Consider the following 16,563-nt stretch of genomic DNA (forward strand, 5'->3'; position numbering starts at 1 on the left):
TTTTATATAAACACAACACACAACAATTCTGGCTGGAAAAAATCTTGCTGCAAAAGGAAAAACATGTATATTCTAAACAAATGTACAAAACACGTTCGTGTCCTGGATGAAGTACGGGGCTGTCAACATCTGAGAAACGTCACCAGGAAAGACGAAGCAGATACCTGGCTGTGCCCCAGCCAGGCCTGCAGAACAGCACCCCAACGTCCCCCTTTCAGAGGCTGACAAGCTACGATAAACTCGGCTCCGCTAACTGGCAACACCTTGGCAGTGGCTTAGTATCTGATCAAATGAGACTGTGCGTTTACATGTGTAGGAAATTATGCACCACCCGGAGCTGAGACCCCGAGAGAAGCAAGGAGAGGGCAGCAGATAAAGGGATGTGTGATGTTAATCGCACCCGGGCCAGGCGAGGCTCTGCTTGGCCCCCAGCCGGCCCCAGTGGTCCCCGACCTGTGGCCACGCCTCCTCAGCCGGTGGGGCTCACACGTGGACCGCGCAGCTCTCACGCGTTCTGGGTGCCCTGGTGCAAAGGCACAAACAGGAAGGTCTGGGAGATGCGCCCTCGTTTCTGTTCTGTTTCTCGTGAAGCAAATGCTGGGCGGCACCCGCGAGACTGAGCCAGGGTGATGCCAACCTGGGTCGCCGCGGCCCGGGACCCGCAGCCATTCAGTGGGTCAGCCACGCCGTTCAGAAAGACGCCACCGATCGGGATGGAACCGCAAAGGCGGGAGGGCGTGGGGAGCGCGGGCTGCGGGGAGATGGTCCCGCTCCGTGGCCGGTCTCACGCGGCCGGGCGGCGGCGCCCTGAGCTGCGACGTGAAACGCGCTTCGCCCGCGCCCCGTCCCTCGCCCGCGCCCACTCCACTCTCAGTTCTTCCCACCAGCCTCAGGACGCGCCGGGCCCGGGTCCGAGGGCGGCGCCGACACGCGGGGGGCCGCGGTCACCGACCCCAGGCCGCTGCTCACAGGGGGCCGGGGCTCAGCGACCTTCTCCCGGGGCCCAGCGAGCGCACCCCCACTCCCCCGCCACCCCCCACCCCCACCCCGATCACCGCCAGCCGCGGGTCCAGGCGGTGGACGCGCCGCCTCCGGGACCGGCCCGCGCGGGGCCGAGTCCCGCACTCCGCCCGCTAGTTCCAGACTCCGACCAGCAGGGGGCGCTGGGCGCAGCAGCGCCAACCAATAGGGAGCGCAGACGGGAGCGCGCCAAATTCGGCCCAGCCAATGGGGCAGCCCCGCGCCTCGCCCCGCCCCGCCCCCGTCCCAAATTCTACTCACCGCGACCCGGCGGAGTCTCGGGAGGACCGCAGCCCGCGGGAGGCAGCGGGAAGCGGCTTGTCGGGCAGCCCCCGCGGCCGCCTCCGGCCCCTGCGCTCACTCGCGGGAGGGACCCGGCAGCGGCGCCGCGCACGGGACGCCCGGCCTCCGCCCAGCGGCCTGCAGAGCTCGCCGACTCCGCTCGCGGGCGCCGGCGGTCGCGTGACCCCGCCGAGGGGCGTGGCCTCCCGGACCCGGCCAATCGCCGCCCGCCTCGGCCCCGCCCCTGCCCGCGCCTGCGCGATGGGCGCGGCGGGCCCCAGCGCCGGGAAGTGGCGGCGCGGTCGCGGGTCCCGACCCGGAGCCTGCGGGCGGGACGGCGCTGCGGGCGGGGGGGGCCGCACACCCGGGCTGCGCACGTGCTGCGCGTGCGGTGCGCGACCCCCGCGGTCTGCGCAGCGCTGGTTCCGCGGGCTCCCGCCCCGCGCAGAGCCTTCATTTTCGGGCTTTTTTTGCGTTTTGAGGCTTAGGGCTCGGGAGGCGCTCGGGCACCACGTGGGCCCCAGGTGCGGGACCCCGCTGCCCTGCAAGCCCGGCCACGGGACCTCAGACGGCGGCCAGCTTCGCTTATTACTCGGCCAGACCCTCGGTGCAGCAGGCCACGGGCGTCTGCCACACCCCCGCAGGTGTCACTAGCCCGTGTCCCCGGGTCTCAGCCTCCTCGGCGGAGGGAAGGTGTCCCCGCCCCGCTTTGAGCACGTGGTTTCCCATCCGTGCCCGCGACCCTGCTGCCCTTCCCCCCCCCCCCCCGGACTTCTTTGGACGACACAAAACGTAAGGAGCATCGTCGAGTGGCTCTGGCTTCGTTTGAGGGAAATATAAACGTGAAACCTAAATTCACAAAGGACACAACCCTTGGCCTGGGGACCGTCGGACGACTGGGTGTCCAGATAGAATGGTGGCGAGCAGGGCACCGTGTCCCTCACCTAGAGACACAGCCAGTCCCCTAGTGACCCGCCGGGTTCCGCGGGCACCACGTGGTCAGTGGGGTCACAGGACAGAGCCCCACCGGGTAAGTACCGTTCAAGAGCCTGGGAGGAGTTACACTCAGGTGGCTGGCACGCGGTCCAGGAGAAAGCAGAGTCCATAGTGACGTTTCTTTCCAGAGCTGAAAAGCTGGGAAGGAAAACAGTTGCATGTGAAAGTGGGGAGCAAGCCAGAGGGCAGAGCCTGGAGGTTCCCCGAGTGGGTCACTTGCGGAGCTGTGAGAGGACCCGCCGTTTCCAGGCGGCCTGAAACCCACGAAGCCAAACGCCGCCTGTACTTGCTCAGAAGACTGGTTTCTTTGGAATGGTCTGGGGACTTAACTCTGTGCGTTTCATTGTTTGACTTTGTTTCCACATCCCAAAGGGGATGGCACCCAGCTTAGGAAACATCGTGAAAGCCCCAGAGCCTGCAGCAACCCTTTCACCTGCTTAGGTCAGGCCCCTTCGGCTCTCCTGCTGCATGATCAGCTAGTTTATGTGTGACAAGTGAATGCAGATCTATACCTGTGCCATCCGGGTGGGTGGCCACTGGCCGTATAATGGCTGTTGGGCCCAGCAGGCCTCAGAGGACTGGATGGATCGCCTGAGGTTTGGGAGTGGGGGCTCTTCTTTCCTGAGTTCACCTCTGCACCCGTACTCAGTAGCCGGGCGGGTGCTGACGCTCACTCAAAGGAGCACCCTACTGGGAGGAGGTCCCTGTACCATCTCCCTTTACCTGGCTCTTTTGCCCCTGGCCAGGAAGCAAGGTGACTTCTGGCAGATGGCAAACAAAACCACAAACATTTTCCTGGAAAGTGTTGTGCTTGGCACTGCTTTGCTCAGAGGGGCCCTGGGCTTGCCAAGAGCACAGAGCTGAAGGGAATGATGCCCTCAACTCCCTTCCTTTTTAAAATCTGGACTGAAAGGACTTGCTAGAGAACACACTTAATTCTCACAGAAAGTTTAATTCTCAAGTAGGGACTAATAAACTTGAAATTTAAATTGTAGGTAAAATTCAGCTTAAGTTTTACCAAACATCACTCTACAAATAGCTCTGTGAGAATGAAGTGTGTTCTGTAACAAGTCCTTTCAGCCCAGTTGTCAGCTGCGGAAACAGCACTGGGGGTCAGTCCAGTGGCGCCTGACCGGCCTGGTTCAGCAACCTCGGTATTTGGGTTCTAGTTAGGAGAGAATTCAGAGCCAAGACGCGTACTGTAACATTTATTTGGTAACTCACAGAGGTAGAAGTAATTTCTAGAAGAAACAAGTTATAGAGGCAAAGGAAGGGCCCTTGGAGCTTGGGAGTGAGGAAGTTAATGGTAACGTGCCTGGGGGGTGGGGGAAGGCAAAGGCCAAAAGGCTCCGGCTGCTTCCAGGAAGGAAAACGTTGGGTCCTCTGTCCTAATGGTTTTAAGGGAGGAGATTTTAAGGGTGGTCCCAGGGGCCGATTTAATAGAATATTCAGCAGCTTTCCAGGTGTGTCCTTTCAGGGTTGTGGTTTCCACTGATTGATTGGTCAATGTTATTATCCAATGCAGCTGGTCCTGAGGTCAGCTGTGGCTGGTTTTGTTGCTCTGCTGGGCCTGGAGCTGAAATACAACTGAGGCCTAGATGTTCTCTCTAGGGAGGAAAGGTCAGGATCCAACCCACATGACCAGTGATATGCTAGGGGAGGGAAGGCCACCCGGGGGGGGGGGGGGGGGGGGGGGGGGGGGGTCCCACCCTACAATCGTCCTTTACTAGGCATCCAGGGCTTTCCATCCTGGTGACCTTCTGTATCTGGCCCATCGTCCTTGCTCTGCTCATCACACAGACTCTCTTTTAAAAAGGGGGGGTGGGGGTGGGAGAGGAGAATCGATGGAGTAAAACAAATCCAGCAGAACAGTGAGCAAAACCGCAGTGACCTTTCCTGAGCAGAGCGTGCAGCTGTCCTCCACTCTAAGCTGCGTAGTATTTCATTGTGCAGATGCACCATAATTTCATGATTATCTACCTTGTCCCCAAATCAGGGTCATTTAGGGTTGTATCCAGTCCTGTGTTTTTACAAACGGCTGCTATGGAGTCCTCACAGCTGGAGTCAGAGCGACTGATTGACCCAGAGACAGTGCCGTCCGTCTTACTGTGACCGTGTCTCCTCGGACCCACTTCCTTTTCCTAAGTGTCAGCTGGCAACAGAGTCAAACTCATAGGGCCCTCGTGAGGACCCGCGTCAAGTGCCTGGCTTGCTGCCTCATGTATAGTAAGCTCTCGACAAATACGAACCACTCTCACTTCCCAACTTTATCTGCATCTGAGTTTCTCTGCAGCATGAGGTCCAACCCGCGGAGCTACCTGGCCGGGGCCGGGTTTTGTTTGTTTTTAAGTAAGAAAATTGGATAATCAACAAAGTGCAGGAAATAAATTAGCGTGTAAGATGAGCATTAATAAGCAATGTATGTTTATAATTGGAAAAGAGAAGTTTAAAAAAGTGAATTAGCCTAAAAGCAAGATAGTGTCCCCTTTTTTCCAAATATGGTAAAGCTATAGCAGCTACAGATTTAACGGAAGTAAAACAACCTGTTATTGGGAAGTCACAGATGCCTTGGTTTTGGACTTTGTTGGCTTTTAAAAATGAAACGGCTGTCCTTTTTATTTCCCATTCCATGTTACATACTGACTACTCTCAAATAGCTACTTAAAGGATCCCAATCAGAATATTTTAATAATAAAATAATCTTCATGGGGCTTCTTCCTTATGAATTCACTGAGATAATTAAGTAAAGGAAGGAATCATTAAAAAGATAATATCCTTTCTTCTGTCCACAACATCCCTGGTCTGTCTCCCGCTTCCTATAAGGACACATCATATTGCATTCAGGCCCACCCTAATGACCTCCTTTGACCTTAATTTCATCTTTGAAGGCCCTTTCTCCAAGTGCAGCCACATTCTGAGGTGTGCTGGGAGTTAGGACTTCCACATATGAGTTTGGGGGGTGGGGGGACACATAATTCACTCGGTCACGGTCACTCAGGCCAGAAAGCTTCGTCTTCTTTATTCAGCTTTGTCATCTTCTATCCAGATGTTTGGTCGTCTAGGCTTTTTCTATTAAATTTCTAAATCTGTGTCTTCACCATTCCCTATGCCCTTCTCAGGCCTTAATGAAGTCTGTTTCCACGCCTGGCCTTCATACGGCCTTTATAATCCGACCTACCTTATTTTATCTTTTGGTATTTTCATTAAAGCCATTCACGTATGTAACAAACATAAATGCTTGTCATGAAAGGGAGCGGTCCTCGGCCCAAACCCCAGCCCACAGCCCAGAAGCAACCTTCATATGGCTTCTTTGATCTGGCATATGCTGGAGGAAACTCTACATAATACAAGTGTTTTTAAACTGCATCTACTTATCAATTTAGACATTCTGCCCTTTATGAAAGATAAGAATTCGGCTCAGAAACTACCCCCATACCACCCTGCCTCTTCCCCTGATGAGCTCCAATGCGCCTGTTTTGTTGCTTTCGCTTTTGGTGTCTCATCTGAGAAACCATTGTGCTTTCCACGGAATCCCTTTTTTGTCCACAAAGAATGTGTTTTTAAAGAAAACAAAAACAAGCCCTGCCGGGCGCGGCTCAGGGTTGAGCGTCGCCCTAGGAGCCAGGCGATCGGTTCGATTCCCGGTCGGGGCACAGGCGGGGGTGGGGCCCGACCCCCAGCAGGGGGCGTGCGGGAGGCGGCGATCGTGACTCATCACTGAAGCTTCTCTCTCTCTCTCTGAAATGGATAAAGACGAACCAAAAAAACAACAAAAAAACTCTTCTGTGGCGATGATCATGCATAATCATCATGTTTTAAACCGATGTCACGAACAACTTGAAATCTTCTATTTTACACCCTTGTGAGTTTTCCAGGCATCACGTGGAGCCCAGGGAGGCACCTGCACGGCGCTGGCTTTACCTTTCAAGGTCAGCAACCTTTGGAAACCTCCGGAATTCCACCCTTTCGTTCTGGACAATTTATACTGCGGGGTGGGTCCAAGGATTCTTTTGGCTGAGGGGTGAAGAAGCGTTATGCAGGCGACCTGCCTGGGTTCACCAGGGGACGGGCGGGACCCACAGACTCCAGAACTGCACCCCAGGGCGCAGCGCCTGAGGCCGCACCGGCCCCCTGGCGCCGTCGCGGCGTCTCCGTGGGCGCGGCGAGCTCCCGAAAAACCGACGGACGACTCCCCGGGCCAAGGACCTGCGGCGCCGTGGCGAAGGGCCACGGAGCCCTCTCCCGGGCCGGGGCCCGACAGACACAGCTCTGAAGGACGGGGACCCAGGCGCCCCGAGCCGCGCCCAGCGCTCGAGGACCGCCCGGCGGCCGCTCCACGCGGGGCCCGCGGGGGCCGCTCCCAGCTGCGCGCCGGGAAGTGACGCCCGGCCCGGGGCTCCGGGCGCCACGGGGCGGCCACGGAGGGCGGCGGCCACCGGCGGGCTGGGACCTGCCCGGTCGCTAAAAGAGGGGAGCACCGCCCCAACCTCCGACACACCCGCGACCCCCCTCCCCCCGCCCGCGTCTCTCCTACGCCCCGCCCCCTCTCCGTCCGCGGGCTCCGCCCCGCGCCCAGCCCGGGTCTCAGAGGCGCACGGGACTCCGGAAGAACAGTTCCATCCGGGTGCTTTGCCGGGGAGGGCGTGGGGCGTGGCTTTATGACGACAGGGGGGTGGGCGGAGCCAACTCCTGGGCCCTGGACTTCCGGACGGAGGGGGCGGAGGGAGAGTGGGCTGCCTCGTCCCCGCCCCAAGGACGCTCCATCCTGGACAGGGGGGCGTCTCTATTCTCAAACCCCCGTTTGAGGGGGAAACGGCGGTTAAGCAGTGTCCCTTCAAAGCCTCCGCCCCCTGGTCTAGTCCTGTCCGCAGCCCCGCCGCCTGCTCGCCTCGCCTCCGGCCCGGGTCCCCGACCCCCGCCTCTCAGGCTCCTCCCCCGCCTCTCAGGTTCCTCCCCCCCGTTCCCAGGCCGATGGTGCGGCCCGCGGGCGCGCAGGCGCAGCGAGCTCGGGGCGGTGCCGCGCAGGGGCGGGTGACGCAGCGGCGCTGCTGCCATTTTAAGTTGTTTGTTCTGGCTTCTCGTCTCAAACGCGACTTTCCCCGGACCCGGGAGGCGCCCAGGCCGCCGCCGCTTCCGCAGCCACCGGTGGCGGGGAACGAGCCTGTGCCGCCGCGGACGCTCGCCTTCCGCTCGGCTTTCCCGGCCCGGCCTGCGCGACCCGCCGCCGCCGTGGGCAAGGAGGACTCAGAGCCGATGCTCGGACTGAAATAACTTTACTTGGGGTTGACGCGGACCGACCTTAGCGCAGGGCTCCCTCCCGCCTCCCTCCCCGCCGCGGGCCGCCTCTCCCTCCCTCTTTCTCTCCCGCCGCCGTCCCCGCCTCCCGCCGCCGGGGCGCCGAGCCAGACTATGGGTCCCAGGTGGGGGCTGCGCGGCGGCAGCAGCGCGGGCGGCCCGGCCCCAGTGCGCGCCGCAGCGGGGATGGGGGGGCTCCGTTGGCTGCTGGTGTTCTCTTGACATGGCTCCCGCCCGAGCCGCGAGCAGCGCCCCCGCCGCCGCCACTTCCGCCGCCGCCACCGCGCCGCCCGCGGGCTGCGGCTAGAGGGCCCGCCGCCCGTCGGCCCGCCACCGCCTGGACACCCGCGCTCGGGAAACATGGTCTGTTCAACGCGAGGGCGCTAACCCGGGAGCTTCGTTTCTTTTTTTGGGGTGGGGGGTGGGCGTACTTTAAAAAAACAAACAAACCACATTAACACAACTCTTTCCTTCTCTCCCGCCGATCCTCCCCGTTTGCTTGTCCCGCCTCCTGTCCCCTGGCGGGAGTTGTTTCCACGATGAAATGAGAGAGAACCCGAGGGATCCAGTGTCTCGCGTGGTGCCAGTGAGTCGCTGCCGCTGAAGGCCAAGGGTGGGGGCGGGGCCGGGCGGGCGGCGAGCGGTCCCCGGGCTCGGCCTGGATTTGGGGTTAGCGCCCGCCGCCTCGGCCTCGGCGATGCCCGCGGGCTCGGTCGGGGCGCAGTCCTAGGGAAGCTCCCCTGGGGCACGTGGGCCGCCTCGCGGCCAGGGGTGCTGCCTGACCACAGCCCGAGGGGTCCTTCCATCGCGTTCCGCACCCTTGCCCTCCGCCACCATGGTTCTCCTGGGCAGCAGCCGCCGCCGCCGCCTGAGGGTGAAGTGGGTGATGGGGAAGTTGGAAATGACTCCGCGGTTTTTCCTCCTGGCTCCTTTGGGCGACAGCTGCCCGCCCCCGGTATACACTGTAGTTGATCGCAGGGAAACCCTGAGCCTCTCCCCTTCCTTCTCGACCGACTTTGCACTGTTGTCATTGCCCGCCACCAAGAGTAGCCAATAACAAGCACTGACGATACGCAGCAATAGTGGGACCTGAAATAACTAAGAGTAATTAGGGACTGCAGCCATGGATCGGGCTGGGTAAAATCCAATTGGGTGTTTCCGTTTCATTCACCTTCCCTGTTTTGGTGTTTTGGGGAGGTTTTTTCCCCCCTCTCTTTTCTCTTTTTTGGTATTTGGAAAGCAAGGGTCACACTTTCCCCTCCCTGTTCCTTTTCACAGTCCCTTTTCTAAAAAAAGGGGAAAATCCGGATGGATTTTAAGGATTGGACTGGTGTCAGCGGTGTTTTATTGCACACCTAGATCCTGGTCATAGGCTTTTTATTCCCCCCAAAGCCTTTATTTTGGCAGGTAAGCCAAATGCGTTTTCCAAAAAATTAGTTCAAGTATTTCTTCCTCTTTCTTTCCTTCCTCCCCTCCCTTTCTCCCATCCCGCCTCCGACGTTACTGTCCGAACATGACTGGGCAGCACCTTTTGTTTCTCAACCCTGTAATATGACAGTCTGCTAATATTGCCAGAAGGTGCAGATTTGGGGTTACAGTCGTGACTTTAGCTATTCAATCATATTAGCAGGGAAAAAATGACTTGTTTCTGTTGTACTTGAGTCTTAAGAAAAAGTGCCCATAGTTTAGTGACAATTTCCAAAGGCTTTAGTACCACCTGTATCTCAAAATGGGGGACCCAAACTCCCGGAAGAAACAAGCTCTGAACAGACTACGTGCTCAGCTTAGGAAGAAAAAAGAATCTCTAGCTGACCAGTTTGACTTCAAGATGTACATTGCCTTTGTATTCAAGGAGAAGGTAATTTAAAGTTCTTACTGTGAATTAGCACACGTGGTTTTTTAAGTTGTTAAATAACAGTGGGACTATGAGCTTAAAGAGTGGTTGGCAAAAGTGTCCTTTGTATGCTTTGATTGCCACCTTTGGGGGAAATTCCCCAATCCGCAGCTGGAGTGTAACTGAATGGAAGGGTGGTGCTCACTGGTTTGGATTTAATTCTAACACTCAGCAGGTCCGCTTTCAGTTAACTTGAGGTGGGCAGCATTAACATTGTAAAATTCTCATTTATGCTTTAGAGTAAATTTCGTTTATGTAGAGTTAGAGAACCTTGTAACTGAATTTAAAGATGGATTAATGTAAAGTATAAATAGATGAATTTGAATAAAAATGTTGGTTAAAAATAGTCTGTTCAAGTCCAGGATATAGGTACCTTCCTCATAGTACATGTAATAGAGTGCACTCTACTTTTAGGAGCAATTAAATACTCAAGTGGTTAATTTGTGTAGAAGGGCAGTTTATTAAAATTAAAAGTGAAATGGGAAGTTTAGATATTTTTGGTCTTAACCAGAATTTCACAGTTAAATAGCAAATAATGAGTTGTGAGTCGTCGAGGAGAAACATGGTAAAGTAGTAGTTGCAGCTTAAAATAATGGCAATTTCTTAATCTCTGACAGTGATATTAGTTATGAATATAGGAAATATTAGGATTCTGCACTTAAATTGTGAGCTAATTTTAGATCAGTAATGTAACTTTAGTGGTATCTATTTAATACTTGTAAGTTCCCTGGGTTTTTACCCCACTCTTAACTCAGGTTATGGGGCTAAATGCTCTCGCTGCTGCTAGAGTATATATAGCTAGCGTTGTAAGGTGCTTTCAGAAGTGGTCGTTTTGAGTGGTTGCTCCCAGGTTGGGTAGAACCGAAGATTTACTTCTCCATTCTCCGCTTTTGGTAAATAAGTTGACTGGAGAATTGATAAGATCCGATTTTGGTTGATATTGTAGTGCAGGTTCACTAGAAATGAATCCAAGATAGAAGTGGTGAGGCTCAATCTTTGTATTTAATCCAGAAGATGCCCCACACTGTACCATCTGGTTCTTTAACCTGAGAAAACCTGTTTTTATCCTGTGAATGGAGAGGGTTCAGGCACTTGTCCCAAGCAGTTCGTGAATTTTATAACCAGAATTGGTGGCAAGCACTTGGTCTGAACTAAATTTGAAACTCAGTTTGGTAGAGTTTTTCTCTTCAAATATTGACATTTGTAGTTATATACTATCCAGAAGGAATAATGGAAAATGACCTTTTTAAAGAGTAAAACAATTTGTTTTGAAAACTTTGTCTTTAAACTGCTGAGGTTTTAATTTAGCTGTTTGTAGAACCAGTTAAATGAAATTATGTCAAGAGTAAATCACTTTTTTTTTTTTTGTACCTGAGGGATGCTGGTGTTTGTTTCTCACAACATTTGAGAAATAATGTCTTAAATACTGTGGATACCAAAATGCTATGAAACCATGTGGCTAAATATCTGACAGCCTGTTTGGTTGGGGTTGGGGGTTTCAGGAGAACAGAAGGGTTTGCCTATTTGAAAATCTGTGTTTTCAGCACAAAAAGTAGTTTATTTAAGAATTTTGCTGAGTTAGAATAAAGTTATGTGACATTGTAATGTGACTGAGTGTTAGAAGATAGTATGTTACCAGTGGAGTGATACACCTTTTTTTTTTTCTTTTAGAAGAAAAAATCAGCACTTTTTGAAGTGTCTGAGGTTATACCAGTCATGACAAATAATTATGAAGAAAATATCCTGAAAGGTGTGCGAGATTGCAGCTATTCCTTGGAAAGTTCCATGGAGCTTTTACAGAAGGATGTGGTACAGCTCCATGCTCCTCGGTACCAGTCTATGAGAAGGGTGAGCTTTGTGCTTAAGTCTGGATTTGGTGCATTATAGTGAGTTCAGCTTGCATCCCCCCCCAACCCCCCTCCAAGAATGTGTAGTTACTGTGGTCATGAAAAGTTGACTTCAAATAGACAACTTTTCTTCTGTGGTGTTACACTGATAATGGTGAGCATTATTGCCTTGAGTAATGTTTTATATTGTCCCTTGGGTTCTTTTTAGGGGGAGAAATAATCTCCTCCTCCTAATAAATAAGAAACTTAAAGTAGAAGATACTGTTGCTGCCCACCTTCTGAACTTCTGCAACTCATTGGAAATTAATCCGGCATATTTGCATAAGAGACCCCCCCCCCCCCATTAGTGGTAGGGTCAGGGTGGAGACTGGAGAAAACCATGCACTACTGGCCTGGAAGAGGTTTATTGGCCTCTGGAAATTAATATGCTGAACTGTGATAAGAGGAACATCAGCATATAACAACGGTAGCATTTCAGTTGTATTAAGAAGGTAGCGATTCATATTAGAAGTTTCAGAATACCTTTGCTTAAATAGTTCTGATTTTGAAGAATGGAACTAAAGGTTCAGGGACTTAAAAAAAACAATCAGAGCTGTAGTTGGAGTCTTCACCATGCACTGGTGAATTTAGGTCTTGATGGAGGAACAAGGTTGAGTGACTATGGACTGGACAAGATAAGAATTAGACTCCCCAGTTGCATATGGTCCTGTTCCTGTTTCCTCGTGTAAAACGATATATATGGGCCTTTCGCGCTGGGCATTGCTTCTGTAGTCAAGCCATGTAATTTGTGACTTTCCTCCTTATAGCTCTGTCTCTAGGAAAGTAATTTTCTCCTTTTTTTCTTTGTTATTTTATAGGACGTGATTGGCTGTACTCAGGAGATGGATTTCATTCTTTGGCCTCGGAATGACATTGAAAAAATTGTCTGTCTCCTATTTTCTAGGTGGAAGGAATCTGATGAGCCTTTTAGGCCTGTTCAGGTATTTTATTCTAAAATGAGGTGGTGAGCACCTAAATGAATGAAAACTGGAATAGGGTCTGAAAGAAATTCTTGGGGGTATGTTTCTAATGCATCTCGAGTCCCTTTTGTCCTTTGAGTGTTGTAATGCAAGAGGAGAAAGCATTTGGATTGTAGAGTCTCTTGAGAATGAGGTGGCTCTTGGCTTCCCAGTGTTTGAGATTGTGGCCAGAGGAAATCTCTTAAGGTCAGCATTTGTTGATGGGGGGGGGGGGGGGCATGGATAAAGTTGGCAAGACCTCTTCCCCTGTACCATACATGCTCCTAAAATAGTAGTATACGTAACCTTCCTGGTGATAGAATTTTCTGTGAAGAGAATGTCCTGTATCTCAAAGGACTGTTCCTGAGGGTGGCCACTAGCTGTAGGTGGTGATTGAGCATTTGAAATGTGGCCAGTGTTCCTGAAGAACTGAATTTTAAATTACATTTTAATTAGGTAGCCATATCTACTAGTGCATATGAGAGCATAACTGTATGCGTGTTTCACATCGTGTAGCATATCTGCGGTCACGTACATGTTTGTGTTTTTTAAATAGGCTAAATTTGAGTTTCATCACGGTGACTATGAAAAACAGTTTCTGCATGTGCTGAGTCGCAAGGACAAGACCGGAATTGTTGTCAACAATCCAAACGAGTCCCTGTTTCTCTTCATTGACAGACAGCACTTGCAGGTGGGCAGGGACCATGTGGGGGCTGTTTTAATGCTTTATTTTTGATTATCAAACTGTTCTGTGCAAGTTACTTGATTTTGTTTTGCCCCTTTGACACTGCTATGCAGACCTGGGCCTCACCCTCATACAGTGGTCCCCAGACCAGTTTTGCATATTAGAACTGGCTGGGGCGCATTTTTTTTTTTTTTTTAATTTGATTTTCCAGAGAGGAAGGGAGAGAAATAGAAACATCCATTTGTTGCTCCACTTATTGATGCATTCATTGGTTGATTCTTGTATGTGTCCTGACTGGGGATTGAACCCACAACCTTGGTGTAACAGTACAACACTCTAACCAACTGAACTACCGGCCAGGGCTTGGCACATGGGTTTCTTCATTTTAAATGTGACCACCTCATCTACATACACAGACTGCAGACATTGCAGAGGCCACCAGTTTTTTCTTTGGCCGTTTTTAGAGGTGCTACAATGAGAAGGTGAACTTTCGACTTATCTTTTATTCTGCATACATTCTTCATTTATTTGTAGTCATTCTTACTCTGTTTTCCTGTATCTGAATTCTTAAGGTCCCTGTGGGTAAGAATCATTTATTCTCTTACTCTGTGCTTTGTCACTGTGTCCATATGTGCTTAATAAGTTGTGGGAGATTGATTTCATGTGGGCATCGATCACTTGTGTTAAAGGCTTACTTATTAAGAATATTAAAACTTTTTCCCCCTCCAGACTCCAAAAAACAAAGCTACAATCTTCAAGTTATGCAGCATCTGCCTCTACCTGCCACAGGAGCAGCTTACCCACTGGGCAGTTGGCACCATAGAGGATCACCTGCACCCTTACTTGCCCGAGTAGAATGCTGACAGCAAGTGGAGACGGTCAGAGTGCAGCGGCAATTTTTTCTTGTTTTCTTACCACTTTATTCTTTCAGAGTTTAAAGAAAATGGACTCATGCACAGAACACTATGCATTTTGAAACTTGTTCATCCTGGATTTTTTTTTTTTAATCATTTGTATCTCAGAACTTTAACAAATTAGATGTCTCCTGCACAGACTGTGTGAAAGAAGATGCTTTGCATCTTTGCTGCACTGCGTCAGCATCTTAAAAATGTGAAGTGAAAGGACTGTGTACACTGAAATGCTTGGTGTATCTGAAAGCACCAGGTGACACTCGTGGTTGATGGTCTTCCATTTGTGCTGGCTTTTGCCTCTGACATCTGTCATCAGTATTTAGAGGGTGAGAAGTGAATGTAAGAGGTATAAGTAACATTTTAAAAACTTGATAGCTTTGCTATAATCACCGTTGTTCCTGAGCACTATCAGATTCATTCCAATGACCAGAAGTGGTTGTTCAAAAAAATACAACCACGGGAAAGAAATCTTAAATGAAAAAAGCATCTCATTGTAGGCATTCGTGCCTCATATTTTACTGGGCCATGTTTGTTTCCTGGTACTCACAAGTACGTGTGTTTTATTTCCAGATCGCTTTCCCAGGCTGCTGTTACAAAGTTTTCTGTGTGGACACAGACACAGTAAAGCAGATCTGGAGTCTCAAGTGGCTAAAGCAGCTATCAAACAGAGATACGTTCATAGCTGCGGAAACCAGGATAGGCAGAGGACTTTCCTTTTGGTTTTTGTTTTGTTTTTTGGTTTTAAAGAGAGATTTCTATTACAAAGAAAAAAGTTCCAGTGAATTGTGCAGAAATACTGGTTTCTACACTATCCTTAAGAAAATCTTAAGGGTGTTTTTTTGGAGTAGAAAAAGTTACTAAAGTTGAAATCTTAAATTGTAAAAACCACCATTGAGTGTCAAAGTTATAAAAGCAGAATTCATTTTGTGCAATGAACATAAGGAAAGACTACTGTATAGGGGTTTTTTTGTTTGTTTTTTCTTTTAAATGAAGAAGAGCTTTGCTTGAGGGTTGCATACTTTATTGGAGTAAATCTGAATGATCCTACTCCTTTGGAATAAAACTTAGTGCTTACTGGTTTCCAATTGTATTTAGCTTCTGGTTGGAATTTGAAAAATGAAAACCTAAATAAAATAGGTGAAAGTTCCCTGACTGTTCAGGTGAATGCACAAAACTTGAAGTTGTAAGTTTTTTTCCTAAGCTCTGGGTAGGTGTTACTGATTACCTTAGGGGGTTATAGTTCATGGCTAAACAGTCAATTCAGAAGAAAAACCTGGCCATTGGGTTTGTAATTTCAACCAGGATAGCAATCAAGGACATTTTGTCAGCTTTTAACAGTTACCAGCCTGGCCTTGTTTCATGGAAAAGAAAAATAGTAATAATTCCAAAATGGTTTCATACGTTTCCTAATTAGTCGATTTGAAGTAACACTGGTGTAAGCTCTCGCCCTACATTAACCTTGCGTGGGAAAGGGATGCTTGCCCGGGGTTAACCTGGGGCGAGTAGGGGAAGTTTAACCAGCTGCCTGGCTCCATAGAGCCCGGCTCTCAACTGTCTCACTCTGTTGAATTACACTTGTTAGTTAATATTCACCAAGTTTAGCATTTCAGCAGCCATTGGTTTTATGTTTTTATTTTAGAATAAATTTTGAAGAGGGTAATACAGCAAGCTCCTATGTTCCTTTTAACCCACATTTAGTCTTTAACACTTGCCATACTTTTTTGTTGTCTTTCTTCATTTATGTGCATTTGAATCTTTGAGTGTGGTGGCACCTCATGTGTGCATTGATTCTTTACCCCCGTAATGCTTTAGGCATATGCCCCGCAGTGAAGTTATGGAACTCAGGAGATGTGCCAGTAACACACTTGAACCTACCATCTGTGTCCACGTTGGCTTGTCCTCCCAACAGTACCCTTGGTGGTGTGTTTAGCCCTGTGCAGTGCGTGGTCATTGCACTGAGCTGTCGGGCTCCTTGGTCTGCTTTCATCTGGGACTGACCTCGGCATTTCTGAAGAGTACAGGCCAATTTTTAAAATACAGTTTCTCATCTTAATTTGGGTGATGTTTCTTCCTGGTGAGATGTGGACTATGCATTCTGGCCAGTGCCCAGCATTAGTTGTGACAGGTCAAGGTGGTGTCCTGTTTCTCATCACATTGCAGATACCATTTCTCCACTTGCCATTAGGCAACCTGGGGAACTGCACACAAACATCCTGCCCTTCATCAGGAGGGTGTGGATGCTTTTTGCCTTTTCCCACAACAGTCTTGATCTTGATGGCTGCCTGATGGCAATTTCCGTATCTACTGCTCCCTCCATGTAAGTCAGCCTCTGTTGCAAGGAGGAACCTTCCTGCCTGCTGTTTATTGGTAACCTACCTAACAGTATGGGCTCACCGCCACATGGCACACCTCTCGTTTTCTTGAGCACTCCCCTTAAGGTGCGAGGTAAGTTCATCTTGTGACTTCCCAGCCCTAGGGTCAGCTGCTTCTCTGGAGCTCAGGTTCTTGCTAGTGGGATAAGGAATCATGATGGGCCCCCTGCGCTCCAGGCTGCCATGCAGTGTGTCCCTTCAGCAGATGGCAGCTTGCCTGCCGACAAGCACAGCGCCCGCCTTGCACTTAAGAGTTGCTTTCT

The 16,563-nt window shown here is 50.8% G+C and overlaps 1 protein-coding gene, 1 long non-coding RNA gene and 1 pseudogene across 2 annotated transcripts; 2 read left to right on the forward strand and 1 right to left on the reverse strand.

Moving 5' to 3' along the window:
• The first annotated feature begins 2,069 nt into the window (after positions 1-2,069).
• LOC107539728 (uncharacterized) lies at positions 2,070-5,008 on the forward strand. Its single transcript, XR_001603430.2, has 2 exons — positions 2,070-2,332; positions 4,295-5,008. It is a non-coding gene; the product is annotated as an uncharacterized LOC107539728 (long non-coding RNA).
• A 1,946-nt stretch (positions 5,009-6,954) lies between these two features.
• On the reverse strand, positions 6,955-7,955 carry LOC148090840 (uncharacterized; annotated as a pseudogene).
• A 477-nt stretch (positions 7,956-8,432) lies between these two features.
• Positions 8,433-15,075, forward strand: C19H6orf62 (chromosome 19 C6orf62 homolog). The gene is made up of 5 exons (XM_016216295.2): positions 8,433-9,451; positions 11,159-11,335; positions 12,192-12,314; positions 12,889-13,023; positions 13,747-15,075. The coding sequence occupies exons 1-5, from the start codon at positions 9,323-9,325 to the stop codon at positions 13,870-13,872; spliced, it is 690 nt and encodes a 229-aa protein (XP_016071781.1). The 5' UTR covers positions 8,433-9,322; the 3' UTR covers positions 13,873-15,075.
• Positions 15,076-16,563: the final 1,488 nt, after the last annotated feature.

Source organism: Miniopterus natalensis, chromosome 19 (assembly GCF_054644295.1).
Source record: "Miniopterus natalensis isolate mMinNat1 chromosome 19, mMinNat1.hap1, whole genome shotgun sequence".
Lineage (NCBI taxonomy): Eukaryota > Metazoa > Chordata > Mammalia > Chiroptera > Miniopteridae > Miniopterus > Miniopterus natalensis.